Source organism: Letharia lupina (assembly GCF_014066315.1).
Source record: "Letharia lupina isolate WasteWater1 chromosome Unknown contig_21, whole genome shotgun sequence".
Classification (NCBI taxonomy): Eukaryota; Fungi; Ascomycota; class Lecanoromycetes; order Lecanorales; family Parmeliaceae; genus Letharia; species Letharia lupina.
The window spans coordinates 365427-378286 of NW_023502990.1; the positions used below are offsets into that span (position 1 = coordinate 365427).

At 50.6% G+C, this 12860-nt stretch overlaps 3 protein-coding genes across 3 annotated transcripts; 1 reads left to right on the forward strand and 2 right to left on the reverse strand.

The window, feature by feature from the left end:
• Nucleotides 1–44: 44 nt before the first annotated feature.
• Nucleotides 45–5660, forward strand: HO133_005365 (uncharacterized protein; the record flags this gene model as incomplete). The annotated part of the gene is made up of 5 exons (XM_037296275.1): nt 45–793; nt 1227–1770; nt 1828–3131; nt 3189–3276; nt 4260–5660. 5 exons carry the CDS (start codon nt 45–47, stop codon nt 5658–5660), a joined length of 4086 nt encoding a protein of 1361 aa, XP_037148257.1.
• A 1146-nt stretch (nt 5661–6806) lies between these two features.
• Nucleotides 6807–8204, reverse strand: HO133_005366 (uncharacterized protein; the record flags this gene model as incomplete). Its single annotated transcript, XM_037296276.1, has 1 exon — nt 6807–8204. One exon carries the CDS (start codon nt 8202–8204, stop codon nt 6807–6809), a length of 1398 nt encoding a protein of 465 aa, XP_037148258.1.
• Nucleotides 8205–9382: 1178 nt separating this feature from the next.
• Nucleotides 9383–10708, reverse strand: HO133_005367 (uncharacterized protein; the record flags this gene model as incomplete). Its single annotated transcript, XM_037296277.1, has 1 exon — nt 9383–10708. One exon carries the CDS (start codon nt 10706–10708, stop codon nt 9383–9385), a length of 1326 nt encoding a protein of 441 aa, XP_037148259.1.
• Between the last annotated feature and the right edge of the window lie 2152 nt (nt 10709–12860).

Here is a 12860-nt window from a genome sequence, read left to right on the forward strand (position 1 = left end):
TTCAAGGATCTTCCAATCTCACATCCACAACAGAACAACCAACAATGTCTAGAGTTACGATCCTCCTCGCTACCCTCGCCATCGTCTCGCTCATCCTCTCCTCCCCAATCGAGCCACGGAAGTGGGGCCATGAGATCGATAGCGGTGTCCTTACATCCGAATTCGTCCCGGGCTTCATCGGCGAACGTCCAATCACCGGCCCTGACGGCGATTACCTGCGCGCCACATTTTGCTACTGTAAAACCCCTCTCGACCTCGCACCAAGGGGTTTATTCGATGGAACCGGCGATGGCCAACACAGCGGTGGCGGCGGCGGCATCCAACCCGGCGAAATCGTACAAGGACATTTCTGGCGCTACGAATACTTCAACTACCACTACAACGCCACCTACTTCATGAACCACTACTGCATGGAAGATGCCTTTCCCCAAGACAAGTATGGATGCGGTTACGACGCTCCTGGAAAATTCGAACCGGTGCCCAACAGTTTCTGGAACACCCAAATCCAAAATGATATCGCTTTCAACTATTCGCCGCTACCGGGTCATGATTTGCATAGCTGGACTATGTCCAAGAGACAGACGGATGTCGATTGGATCTTCTTTGGGCGTGGAGAAATGCGTACGATGCAAAGGAGAAGGTTGGGTCAGGATCAGGGGTTGATTAAGATGCCGCGCGAATATGTGGATGACAAGTGCTCGCATTACTGTGATACGGAGTTGCTGTTGCCGATGGATCCGACAAGGAAGAGTCACGGGGAATTGTACAATGATATCGATGATATGTGCGACAGGTGCGCATAGGCTAGGGCGATGGGGACGTGGGTTTTTGGCTTTGCATGGCGAGGTTTGGGTTTCATAGGGTTTGCGAACTTGGGGGAATGGTACTGCTTCGACAAGAGTTGTGATTACTGTGGTCTAGATCTATGAAACGGTGTTTCCTTGTTCTTCCAGAATAGCCCTCGTTCTCCGTTGCTCATATTGTTCCTGCCTTTAGAGAGATCGTGTATGGAAGTCAGGCACGTCTTGGCGTAGCGCGTCGCGCTAAGCGAGGATCTTGAACGCGACTTCCACTTTTACCTAAGCTCCACCACTCAAATTCTCCAGTAGAGCCTCAATTGTCACTATTAGAGACGAGAAGCTTCTCCACGAATAAGAGCTTTACCCTTAAGACCGATGATTGACACAACTTGATATGTTATTTACCAAGGATAAAGACGAATACAGGCAAAGTAGCCAACAACTGGCAGCATCACCGGTCGACTCACCGGTCAAACCCATGAGCGTCCTTACACCTCCAATGTCTTCTCCAGCCTCCTTGAAGCGTTCATTCGCGGACACTGGCTTGGATGCACACTTACGGGATCAGATCACTCCGACTCCTAGTGCGAACGCACATGTACCAGCCTCTAGCCAAGCCTGCTCACGGAGCCCCAGTCCCGCCAATCTTCCCCTGTCTACCAGCTCTGCTGCCTCCAACACTTCTCCGGCAGCTGTCCAAGGCTCTTCCGCTGCTACACTTGACAAGTCTAACAAGAGGACTAAGCTCACGTATGCAGAGAAGGAAGCTAGGCAGATAGAGATACATTTTAAGGAGCAACAAAAAGCGGAAGAGAGAGCAAAGAAGGAAGAGGAAAAGGCTAAGAAGGATTTGGAGAAGCAAGTGCGCAAGATGATGAAAGAGGAGCAAGCCAAGGTGAGGGATGATGAGAAACAGAGAAAGCTGGAGGAGAAGCAGAAAGCGGAGGAGGAGAAGAACAAGAAGGCTAAGGTATGTCACTATACAGAATACTGGAGAGCGGTATCAGTAATGCTGACGTTTCTACAGTCACAACTACGTCTCAACGCTTTCTTCGTCCAGCCTGCCGTGCTGAGCGGTACACCAAGTGCATCACCAACCCGCGATACAGCAAGCCCACTCAAAAGCCGGCGCAGCTCAATCGCGGAAATTAAGGAGATGGAAAACCCCCAAGAACGATCGCGATCAGTGTCTATCACACCACAAAAAGCTCGGCTACAGGACTATAAACGACAATTCCCGCCATTCTTCTTGCAGTCTCACACGGTGCTAGCTCCCCACAGCCGCTTTTCCCGCGACGAAAAAGGCCTGGAGTATGCCCAGAAAAAGATCGACGAAGGTATTGGTCGAGGAGGGGGGGCGGTTGGGCCCTTCAATGCCTATGATCTGCTGCATCTGTCCTTAGATTTCAGCCAACGTTTTCCTCGAGTCCACGCAGTGAAAGATATTATCGCAAAGATCCATGGCTCGGCACGAAATCCAATCGACCTGACCGAGTCGCAGTTTAGGAGGGCAATAGAGAAACCTACGGACCTTCTCAAGACTGTACCCATGAAGTACCTAAAGTTTCTCGAAGACTATCGGCCGCCCTATACTGGAACTTTCACGAAGGCACAAGACCGTCGAGCTATGTCAAAACTGTGCAGAAGGCCTTTCAGTCGCGAGCTTCCAGACACAGACTATGGTTATGATTCGGAGGCAGAATGGGAAGAGCCTGGGGAGGGTGAGGATCTTAACTCGGAAGGAGAGGAAGAAGCTGGGGAAGACGAGGAAGAAAATGAGATGGAAGGGTTCCTTGATGACGAGGAAAATGAAGCTGTCAAGAAACGGCCCCAACTAGGCGATCTGGAGCCCACTTGTAGCGGCATCTGCTGGGAAGATCTTGAAAATGAAGGCTCCAAGCTTGCGAATCTAGACGTCTTGGACTTATCGCTCTTCAAGCTCGACATCTTGATGGGTAAAACCTCCATGCTTCATCTAATACCAGTGCTGACAGACATAGAAAACCCGCAACTCCCTATTGATCCCTACTCGACCTCATACTGGAAACCTGATACCTCGATGAATTCCCTAGGTGCATTACCACATGTAAAGGGTACGCTTATGGAACCACCGCGTATCCCATTGAACCCGATCAATCGCCAGAACACTCTCCTCAATCCTTCCGCGGCTGCGACTGGCATCAAAACCGCTGACTCGGATGTTAACGCCCCTATGAAGCCCGCGAAAGGCCCCAAACGTCTGATTCCATTAGAACTTTTGGATGAGTTCAGGAAGGCTGTTGATGGGAATGAGCTCACGAAACTAGGCTTACTCGAAGTCCTTAAGAAGCAGTGAGTCTACTATGCGTACTGAATAAGAGCGAGCGGAGATGCTAATAATCGAAACAGGTTCCCAAAGCAGCCAAAAGCAGCTCTCAGGGATACCATTGACACATTCGCAGAGCGTATTGGGTCGAAAGAAGCGGAGAAGAAATGGGTGCTAAAAAGTGTTTCCCAGTTCTGATTGTCTATGAGTACTACTTGATAGCTCGATTGCAGAGCTCTGATATCCTGTATGAGGGCAGTAGAAAGCATGAAGCATAGCTCAGAGCTTTGACGTTGCATAGCTAGATGGCTACTTTGCTTCTGCATTTACTTCTGCATATTCAAAGACTTTTAAAATTTAGCTGATGCTCATGAATGATGCATATTAAGGCTGATAGAGTACGTATCGTTGAGGCTTCTACATAAGATGTGAGGGCAGGCACCGAGGCGCTCTCAGAGGTCAGGACGCTTCATCCTTTTGGCGTTTCTTCCGTGAGATGAAGAATAGATATGTTGTCTACATTTACTCTACTACAATTGCTTTTCACGGATTCTTTGTTCAAGAGTACAAACTTTGAATTCTATAGTCGGTCGCTTGAGATCTGTTCAATCGACTTCTCAAGAAGTCGAGAGAAAAACTCCGATGATGCTAGTGTGTTTGTCTTTTGCATGTACAAAAAGGCATTGTGTCAATTTGGAACGATACATATTATTTAGAGTGCAACATCAGTAGACTACGATATTTATTGCCTCCATGGCCTACCGAATCAGAGTAGAGGCGGTATTTTTAACTGTAATTTATTCGTAGCCCTAGCCCTGACTACTGAGAAAATATGGCATCACTCTCCGCAACCTCCGCCCATCCTCTGCGACAACCTCATGCTCTTCATTGAGGGAGTAAAGAACCTCAATGCTTTACTATAGGAATGCTCTCAGACTATATAGCCATTGCCTGCCTGGTATGGTATTTCACCGTTCTCGCCGTGTGTGCAATTGGCGTCTTCCAAATGTACTGATACCTCACAGTCACCCAACCTTGATGCCAGCTGACGGAGCTGCAGACGACAAAATCAATTGAGAACGCCTGCATCATCTGTCTCTAATACTATACCAATCGCACGAGTTGCTCATGTGACAATTATCCGTCCCGTCAAGGGCATCGAGCCATACCTCTACGAATGCCTCGCCGCGACCTTCAACCAAACGTATCCGAGGGAGAAATTGACGATCTACTTCTGCATCTCGTCACGCCGTGATCCCGCTTTCTCGACTCTCGAGCGTCTTGTAGCGGACTACCATGGTTTTGATGTCAAGATACTGGTGGAAGAAGAGGATCCGAACCTCTCGGGTCGCGATGGCAGAATTGGGAACCTGGGACCGAATCCTAAGATCAGGAACATGAGCAGGGCATACCGTGAAGCCAAAGGGGATGTAGTGTGGATCATAGACTGCAATGTCTGGGTCAGCCCATCCGTTGCAGGCCGCATGGTGGATCTGCTCTGCGGCTTTACGCCTACGGCTCGAGGACGGAAATATAAATTTGTGCACCAACTGCCCCTGGTCGTGGATGTCTCTTCTACCGCCCCCGCTGTTCCAACCAACAGTCTCTCCTCCGGCCCTCAGGTGCCTATGATCCCCATGTTGCCAACGAACGGGGCAGGTGGACTCCTCGACGAGCTCTTCCTCTCTACCTCCCATGCGAAGTTCTACACTGCAATTGCTACCGTCGCTATTGCGCCCTGCACAGTGGGCAAATCGAATATGTTCCGGCGATCACATTTGGACGCTCTAACTACGTCCACATCTACATCTCCGTATAATACAAATCCTGACGAGCAACATCAGGGGATCGATTTCTTCAGCGACAATATCTGCGAAGATCATCTGATTGGAGACTTACTCTGGCGGTCACCTGTGCCCCTAATCGTGCAAGATCTTGCTGGATTCGAAGGCGAAGACCCACAAGTACAAACTCAAAAGCCGAAAACCACCTGGGGCAATCATGGCCTTCTCCCGCCGCACCCCTCGAATCTCTGCACGCAGCCGGTCGCCAACGCATCGCTGATATCCTACATCGACCGCCGCACCCGCTGGCTGCGCGTGAGGAAGTTCACCGTCCCGCTAGCTACGCTTGTAGAGCCGGGTACTGAATCGCTCTTGTGCTCCGCCTACGGCGCATGGGGCCTCACCACTCTCCCCTGGTGCCATCGTACGCTTGGCATACCGCAGACATGGCTCACTTTTTCCGCTATATATTTCTCAAGCATTATCATGTGGGCGGCAATCGACCGCTACGTCTGGAGCATGTTGCAGTACGGTGGAACTGCCGAATCAGAAAGGCCTTCTTTTGGCAGGACGAGAGGCAAGAGGAGAGGGTTGAAAGAGTGGATTTTCGCGTGGCTAGGCAGAGAAGTGCTAGCGTTTCCGATATGGGCGTGGTCTTCTTTTGGGGGTGTGACGGTTGTGTGGAGGGCGAGGAAATTCTGGGTGGGGATGGATATGAGGGTACATGAGATTGAGGGCGAGGAAGGCGAGGCCGGGAAGAGGAGGGATTGAGAATCTCAGGAGGATATCGTTCCCGTACACCTTGTTGACACGGCGTGGAGCAAAAACTCGCTGCTATGCATGTATATACCTAGGTAAATAGACTGACTGCACTTCACACCGTAGCGCTTCTCTCTTCTATCCCCGTGCCCCCCCTTTTTTTCCCTAGTCCATACCTACTCATCCTTCCCCTTCCCCTTCCCCTTCCCCTTCCCCTTCCCCTTCCCCCCCAACGCAAAACCCCATCAACGCAGCCCCACCTATCACGCCTCCCCAACCCCAACCCCAACCCCAGAACCTCCCCCCGACTTCACCACATCCTCCCAACCATCCATCCCCCCCAACCTCATCCAGCGAACCCCCTTCCCAACAACCTCATCTCCACAAACCAACCTCATCTCCACAAACCCCCCCCCCCTTCCCCTTCCCCACAAGTGCTCACACACCAATCGGCATCAAAACCCCCACGCGAAGCCCATTCAGCGCACTCAGTGGCGCCACCGTGCCTCCGATTCCTCATCCCCGGCTGTGGGGCCAAGGGAGGGCAAGAGGTGGGGTAGGCGGGAGGGGGTGGGGAGGTGTCGGCTGGGACGCGGGCTGAGACGCTTGGGGGTCCGGTGGTGGTAGGGGGGGGAAGGCGTGGTGATAGGATGGTGCTGCTGATGGCTTGGGGGTTATGTGAGGGTGGGGCGGGAATGGGGTAGCTGGTTTGTGTTTGGTGTTTGGGTTTGGGGTTTGGGTTTTGGGGGTTTTTTTTCTTTCGTCGCAGCGTTTAAATCGTAGGGTTCGAGTTGTGAGGGATTAGAAACGGTGGCGATAGGTTCGAGGAGTGGATTTGGAGTGGCCGGTATTTGACGGCTGACGGATAGGGGAAAAGGATTGGGAGTGGTTGGAGGATGAAGAGATTTGAAGCGGTATGAAGCGGATGATGATAGTATGCATGTAATAAATTAAAAGAAGAAGGTGAGCATGGACAATTGTGATTCGTGAGCGTCGACTACCCGCAGATGCATGAAGGGAAGTTGGGTCCAGGCCCTGTGATTGGCCGAATACTTTCAGTCCATCTTTGCATTCATCTGTGGGTATCATTCGCACGTGTATCATACAAAAACCAAGCTTCCAAACACGCTATGCAGCAGTACAAGCCGACAGGTCCACTCAGTCACGTTCTCTATTCGGCGTCCATCGTTTCAGTGTCAGTTCTCTAACTTTGTATTGCTTGAGGACTTGGCCGATGTCGATTTCCTTGACGCTTGCCTTTGATTCGGCCGGGACTGGGACAGCCCTGGGTGGTGGCACTTCAACATAGCAAATCACCAAACTCTTGCGCACTTGACTTTGCACGCGGTTGACGCAGTGCAGCCACCACCAGCTTTTACTCTCCTTTTTCATCGTTGACTTCTGCAACTCTTGTGTTGATCTCCAGTAAGTGTGCGTGTAGGCCGGCAATACAATAATCGCGAATTCAGCATGCGAGAACACAGGCCCCCGCAGGTAAAGAAGCCAGTCAACGGCAAACTTTATGCCTGGACGAACAACCCAGCCCAAGGAGCGGAAATGGTGGTATACCACGTATTGCAGGAGGAAGGGGTCGTCAGATTGCAGATCCTGGCATTCGCGGGGCGGGAAGTAGCTGTGTCGGCGGAAGAGGGTGAAGAGGGTCTCTGGAAGTAGGGGAGCAGAAATCTTCTGAGCGCGGATCTGGAGTATCCCGAGAGCGTAAACGAGGAAGAAGGCTTCCGACGGGTTCAGCTGGAGGTGTTCTTGGTTCTCGATTGCCGCGGCTTCAGCTTCGAGGTCCTGCTCAGTGGGCTTTGAAGGGTCGCTCGTGGCAAGCCCGGTGGGAAATTGCGAAACATAGTCCTCTTTCCCAGTATCTTTGTCATCTGCAGCGTCTGATAGGGACAGCATAATCGGAGGCGGCACAGGTGGGCTCAGAGGTTGCTGTTCGAACAACGACTCCATGGATTTGGCCAAGCTGTCCACCGGTCCGCCATTGAGGTCTTCATATCTCGAGCGTGCTGTTGGTTCAGCCACGTGCCCATTCTTGTGGATCCGCCTTTCTTCTTTCAGCTTCTCCTCAATAGCCTCACGCTCCTTTCTCGCTCTCTCTTGCTTGAACCTCCTCCTCTCCGCTCTCCTCTGAGCCGTGAATTCTTCACTTGTCTCATTGGCGATCAGACCCTTTCTTTTTTTTTCTCGGTCCAGCCAGCTAGGCTCACTTCGGCTCAAGCTACCTTTGCCGAAGAAACCACTTTCCCATAGCGCTCGTATGGCTGTCTCGTCTGTGACATGCACGGAGCGGGTCTCGGGGGAGAAGTAACCGTGGTAGAGGATCTTGGGATGGGATGATGGGGGAGCCAGGAGTCGGTAGAGGTAGGTGAAGGCGATATAGAATATCGAGAGGGGGTTGTGGGGGATGAGGGGTGGTGAAGGATAGACGTTCACTGGGAGCGATTTGGCGTGAATCTTGCCATAGCTTGGTCTTGGAGGAGGTCGGGGAGGTGGTGGTTCAGAAGGTTGTAGCAATGGCTCTGTGGCCTCTATTGAGGTCATGATTTGGGGATGTACTCAAGGCCTGGGATCGGCCGTTGACGGACCTGCAGATTTATTGGTGGTTAGCAGTCGGTAGGTCAAATGCTGAGACTGCTCGTTATGTATTCTTGGCTGCTCAGATACCGTTGTAGTCTTCTCAAGAGAGAAAGTGAGCCAGCAGAGAAGCAGACATAAAGTCAGAGTCATGCCTCTAGGCCGCTGTATGGTGTCATCCTCGCAGTGGAGAGACTTTTTAAATAGTAAAGGAGAATAGATAAATTACTTATGCTTACGTTTGCTCCTCTGTATGTTTCATTATTCTTGGTGCATGCATGTTGAGGAGTAATCGTCGGAGTGGATCTGTGGATATATAAAGTACATGTACTATTCATGAAGTAGCGGGTCGAGCGGGTCAGAAATCTCGGCTAGATTTGATAAATTTTCTGGCCCCCAACCTAGCGTCTGCAAGCGATTTTTTAGTTAGCTTTCGAACCTTGAGACCACCGGCCAACCACAAGTCCACAACAAGAGTACATCAGCATTGCTACAACGTCTTGCCCAGGATGCATCTCATGTACACCTTAGATGCTAATGGGAAGCGGCTGTACACTCTCAATAAGGTTTGCCGTGTCTTGTCATACAGCACGTCCGCGTTCGCTGACACTTTCAAAAATTCCACAGGTCCAAGCGGGCGAGGTCACAAAGTCAGCACATCCAGCCAGGTTCAGTCCCGATGACAAATACTCGAGTAAGGATCCCCTCTCTATCCGAGATGTGAGAGACGAGGCAAGCTGACAGAAGCGGCGTTGCAGGACATCGGGTGACGCTGAAGAAGCGCTATGGGCTGCTCTTGACCCAGATTAGTAGGTGGACGATTGTGCACACAAATGTGAGAGGGGCTGACTGGAAGCAGAGAACGAGAAGGTCTTGGGACAATAGGGACCATGAGAATTGCAAGGTGTCCGGACCTGATGGAGATTTTCCCATGACCATTATACCACTGAAGCAGTGAGGATGGGACGACCGGTCAGATGCGTCCGCTATATTGTGAAGCACAACCTGATGTCGGACTACTCGGTGGGAAAGAGGGTTTCCCAAACAATCTGGCTTGGTTCAAAAGAACAGCCGCCGTTCAATCTCTGAAATCAACGATAATTGGGATGGCATTAAGTTTATGGTAGTGTGATTGATCTATGCCATCAAATCCTCTTCTTCGAATTGACATTCCGTCCTGCCCCAATCTTCGGCCTGCCACCAGCTTTGCCCCTATCCCCTGTCAGTATGCTAGGTAGATAGTCCTCGTCCATCAGATCCATCTCTTTTTTCTTATTTCGGCCATCCATAGCACGTAGATACTCCTTCTGATCCTCGGCAAGAATGAGCTCCTGGCCCCATCCACCCTTTCCGCCTCCTTTGCCCTGACCCACTTTACCATTGGCAGCTCCAGGTACTGGCTTGGGGATACTGAAACGATCTCCCCTATGATTCCACTGCATGTTCTTCTTCAAATGGATCTTGAACTCGCCCTTGGAATTTGTGGAACATGACACTCTCGTGAGAGTCGGCTTTCCGCATTTCGAACAGAACTGCTTGGACATGTCCTTTTCTTTCGCGAAGCACGCGTGGCATCGTAGAATGTAGGTCCTTATGTTCCGGACTCTTTGTAGAGACGGGGATAGCAGGTTCAAACCTATTTGGAGGCATACATTTTGCATTGCAAAATCTCCACTCAGCAATGCTACTTGAATTGGCTGGTTTTCCGGAATCGGCAATGCGGATCCGTTGACGTCTTTTGCTTGGTGCTTCTTCACGTTTTTCGGAGTGATCCAGCCTTCTGAGTCTGAGGAATCTGAACTTGCCTCAATCTGCTCTATTTCTGACGACTCCGGGCCTGATGCTGCAACACTATCTTGTTGCACATCTTCGTCTGTAAACTTGAGACTGCCTAGACTTTCAGAAACACCGTTGGCTTCATCTGCCGTAGTAGAGTCCCGAGCACCGAGTGGTACGCAGCCTTGATCGCTGGTTGCAGCCTCGAAGGGTGCAACAGTGTCCGGCTCTTGGGAACGGTCGGTGTCTCCGGTTGGTTGAGTCTCTATAGTCGATGACTGATTTGTCGCTTCTGATGCGTCCCCAGATGCAGCCTGTTCTTTCCGTCCATTCACTCCTTTTTGGCCAGGAGCATTTCTGATCCTCCAATCACCCCCATTCCGCTCACACTCCAGTTCGTGTGTCAGAGCCAAGCATAGCAAATCAGTCTTGGATAAAACTGCCAAGTCCCCTGTCTTTCTCGAGAAGTCGGTAACAAATCGGAGACTTCTTTCGCTCGGACTCCTGATTGTCAGAAATGGGAGAAGAGTGGTCTCTACTCGGGAGCGGGCATTTTCATCCCTTATTTCGGCTATAACAGAAGGTATTGTAAAAAGGTTCTCGCACTGGCTGATCAAAGTCGAAACTGTTGGCTCGTTTTTCAGCAACGGTCCTGCATCCAGGACTATCGTGTGCACAGGCTTGCGTAAAGTCATCTTCGAAAGAATTCTCGTAACCTCTAAGCAAATAGGTGAGTTAGGATAAAGAAATTTGGATCAACTCGATTGTGTAGAGGGTGATAGATACTGAGTAGGCAAATTGGTGGCGTTTGACGATTCGCTAGTCATGTAAAGATTTTAGCCACTGAAAATACAGCTGGAGTACGATGTCACATCAGATCGTAAATCCTTTTTTGTGTACTAATGGCGACTCGGATTTCACACAGAATAGTATCTAGGCTTGTAGATAGAAGATCACAAGATTTATAACGCTGTATGTTTCACGACTATCTTAGATAGCATTTAAGATACGCCGATTCCTTCTTGCCTCTGAGGCTTGGGCCATGAAAAGTCAAAATCCGAGACCAACAACGTCCATCTTGCTCTTTCCAGTGCATGGAGATCCATCTTCGAACCGCACATAACAAATCTGATCCCTTCATCCAGAGCCTGTCTTCTTCTAAATACATTTTTTCAGCCTCATCCTTGGCTGTCGCGCTTCAAAGGTCTTCGCCCGGCCGTTGTTTGCTCAGTCTGCGAATTCCCAGACCCTGTCAAAGACATGAAAGGCAGTACTCACTGCTGAGACATCTTGCCAGCAAGATGTACTTATGATAGGATCCCTGGTAAGGAAGAAGGAACTCCGAGTCAGCCAATGACATGTAATGAGCCAAAAATTTGGGGCCAGTGTTCGTTACTCCCACAACGCCCTTGGCATCCAACCACTTATCGCTTTCATATGACCCAGCCGAGTACTGGACCTCGAGCATAGTGGTAGGAACTGGCAGGAGCAGGAACCCTCTCTCCGCTTTCTGTGACCCCACCATCCTGCGTGAGGGGAGTCGACACTGATTCCTAGCTGTCGGTCGATACCCGTCATGGATCGCGGACGACCCACAATCAAATAGAGTATACCGCCATTGCCTCAAGCTCACCACAACTGTCTGTCCAGAGAATACTTATCATCGGGTTTGATGATGGCCCTCCGCTGGGGCAGGCTTACAAGTGGGTCTACCCTCCTGTCGCCCAACTCCTTCCCAAAACGTACTCGCATCGAACCTTGTTCAGCGCTGTCAAGGTCTTCTTCACATCCGAGGCTGGTCGATTCTTGAATGTGCCTTCTCCTACCTGACGTTGGACACCGTCTCCAAGCAGGCATGGTGCATTGTCAACCACGGGCTGAGGGTTTCAGTCGATCCAGCCTCATCCACCTTAGCTGCAATGCTATCTTCTTTCCCGCAAGACTGTGTCGATCCTGCTACTCCATCTCTTCGATACATGCGACTTTCTGTGACCTGTATGGTCATGGTAACACCATTCATTCTCTTTTAGTGCTGTTCATGGTTCGTGCCCACCTATCGACGGCTACACGTATGGTTTGGCTCTTTGTATGATCACACGGACCAAAAGCCTATGCTAAAAGCATGGGTCAGCGAATCGTCGAAATGCACGAAAAGTGAAGTAACTTGTACCCCAGAGGACAGATAGCCACTCAAACTTATGGTTGCCCATCATCTAACACTGACAACGCACGACGGCCGCAATTAGGGGCCCTCAAAGCAACTGGTCATGTGCATCTCGGATCGACGGAAGAGTAGTAGGCACGACTGATGTGCTCTACCCGGAGCTCAACAGCAATGCTGCATTTGGTGCAAGCATGATCCATCCATGTCCCTTTACGCTCACCAGTCAAAGAAGAGGTGTCAAAGCTGTGCATCTGACACGGCCAGCTTTAGAAGTGATGAGCCCTCAGCCTTTCCTCCGAGTCTCTGATAGGTCTCATCATCCATTTGCCTGAAAATTGCGATTCTGAAGAAGGAGGCTCTGCAAATTCAGGCAAACGTCTAGCAGAAGAATCTAATCCATAGCGTTTCGCTGCAGTCGGATGGTGGAGGACGCGGGCTGAGCAGCGAAATACTTAATGGACGGGTATCCCCACTCGAGCTCCCTCGCTGAAAGTGCTTTTTGCACTAGATCACTTCTAGCCTATCGGCTTCAATTCCAAGACATTGCGATTTGACTTGATTTCCTATCACCAACTTGGGCCCGTCTCCGAGTCAGTAATTACTGTCTAGCCGCCGTTGGGTAAAGATCGCTGACGAGGCGATCTAGTACCCAGCCATAAGCAACTTGAATAACGTCAAGCCTC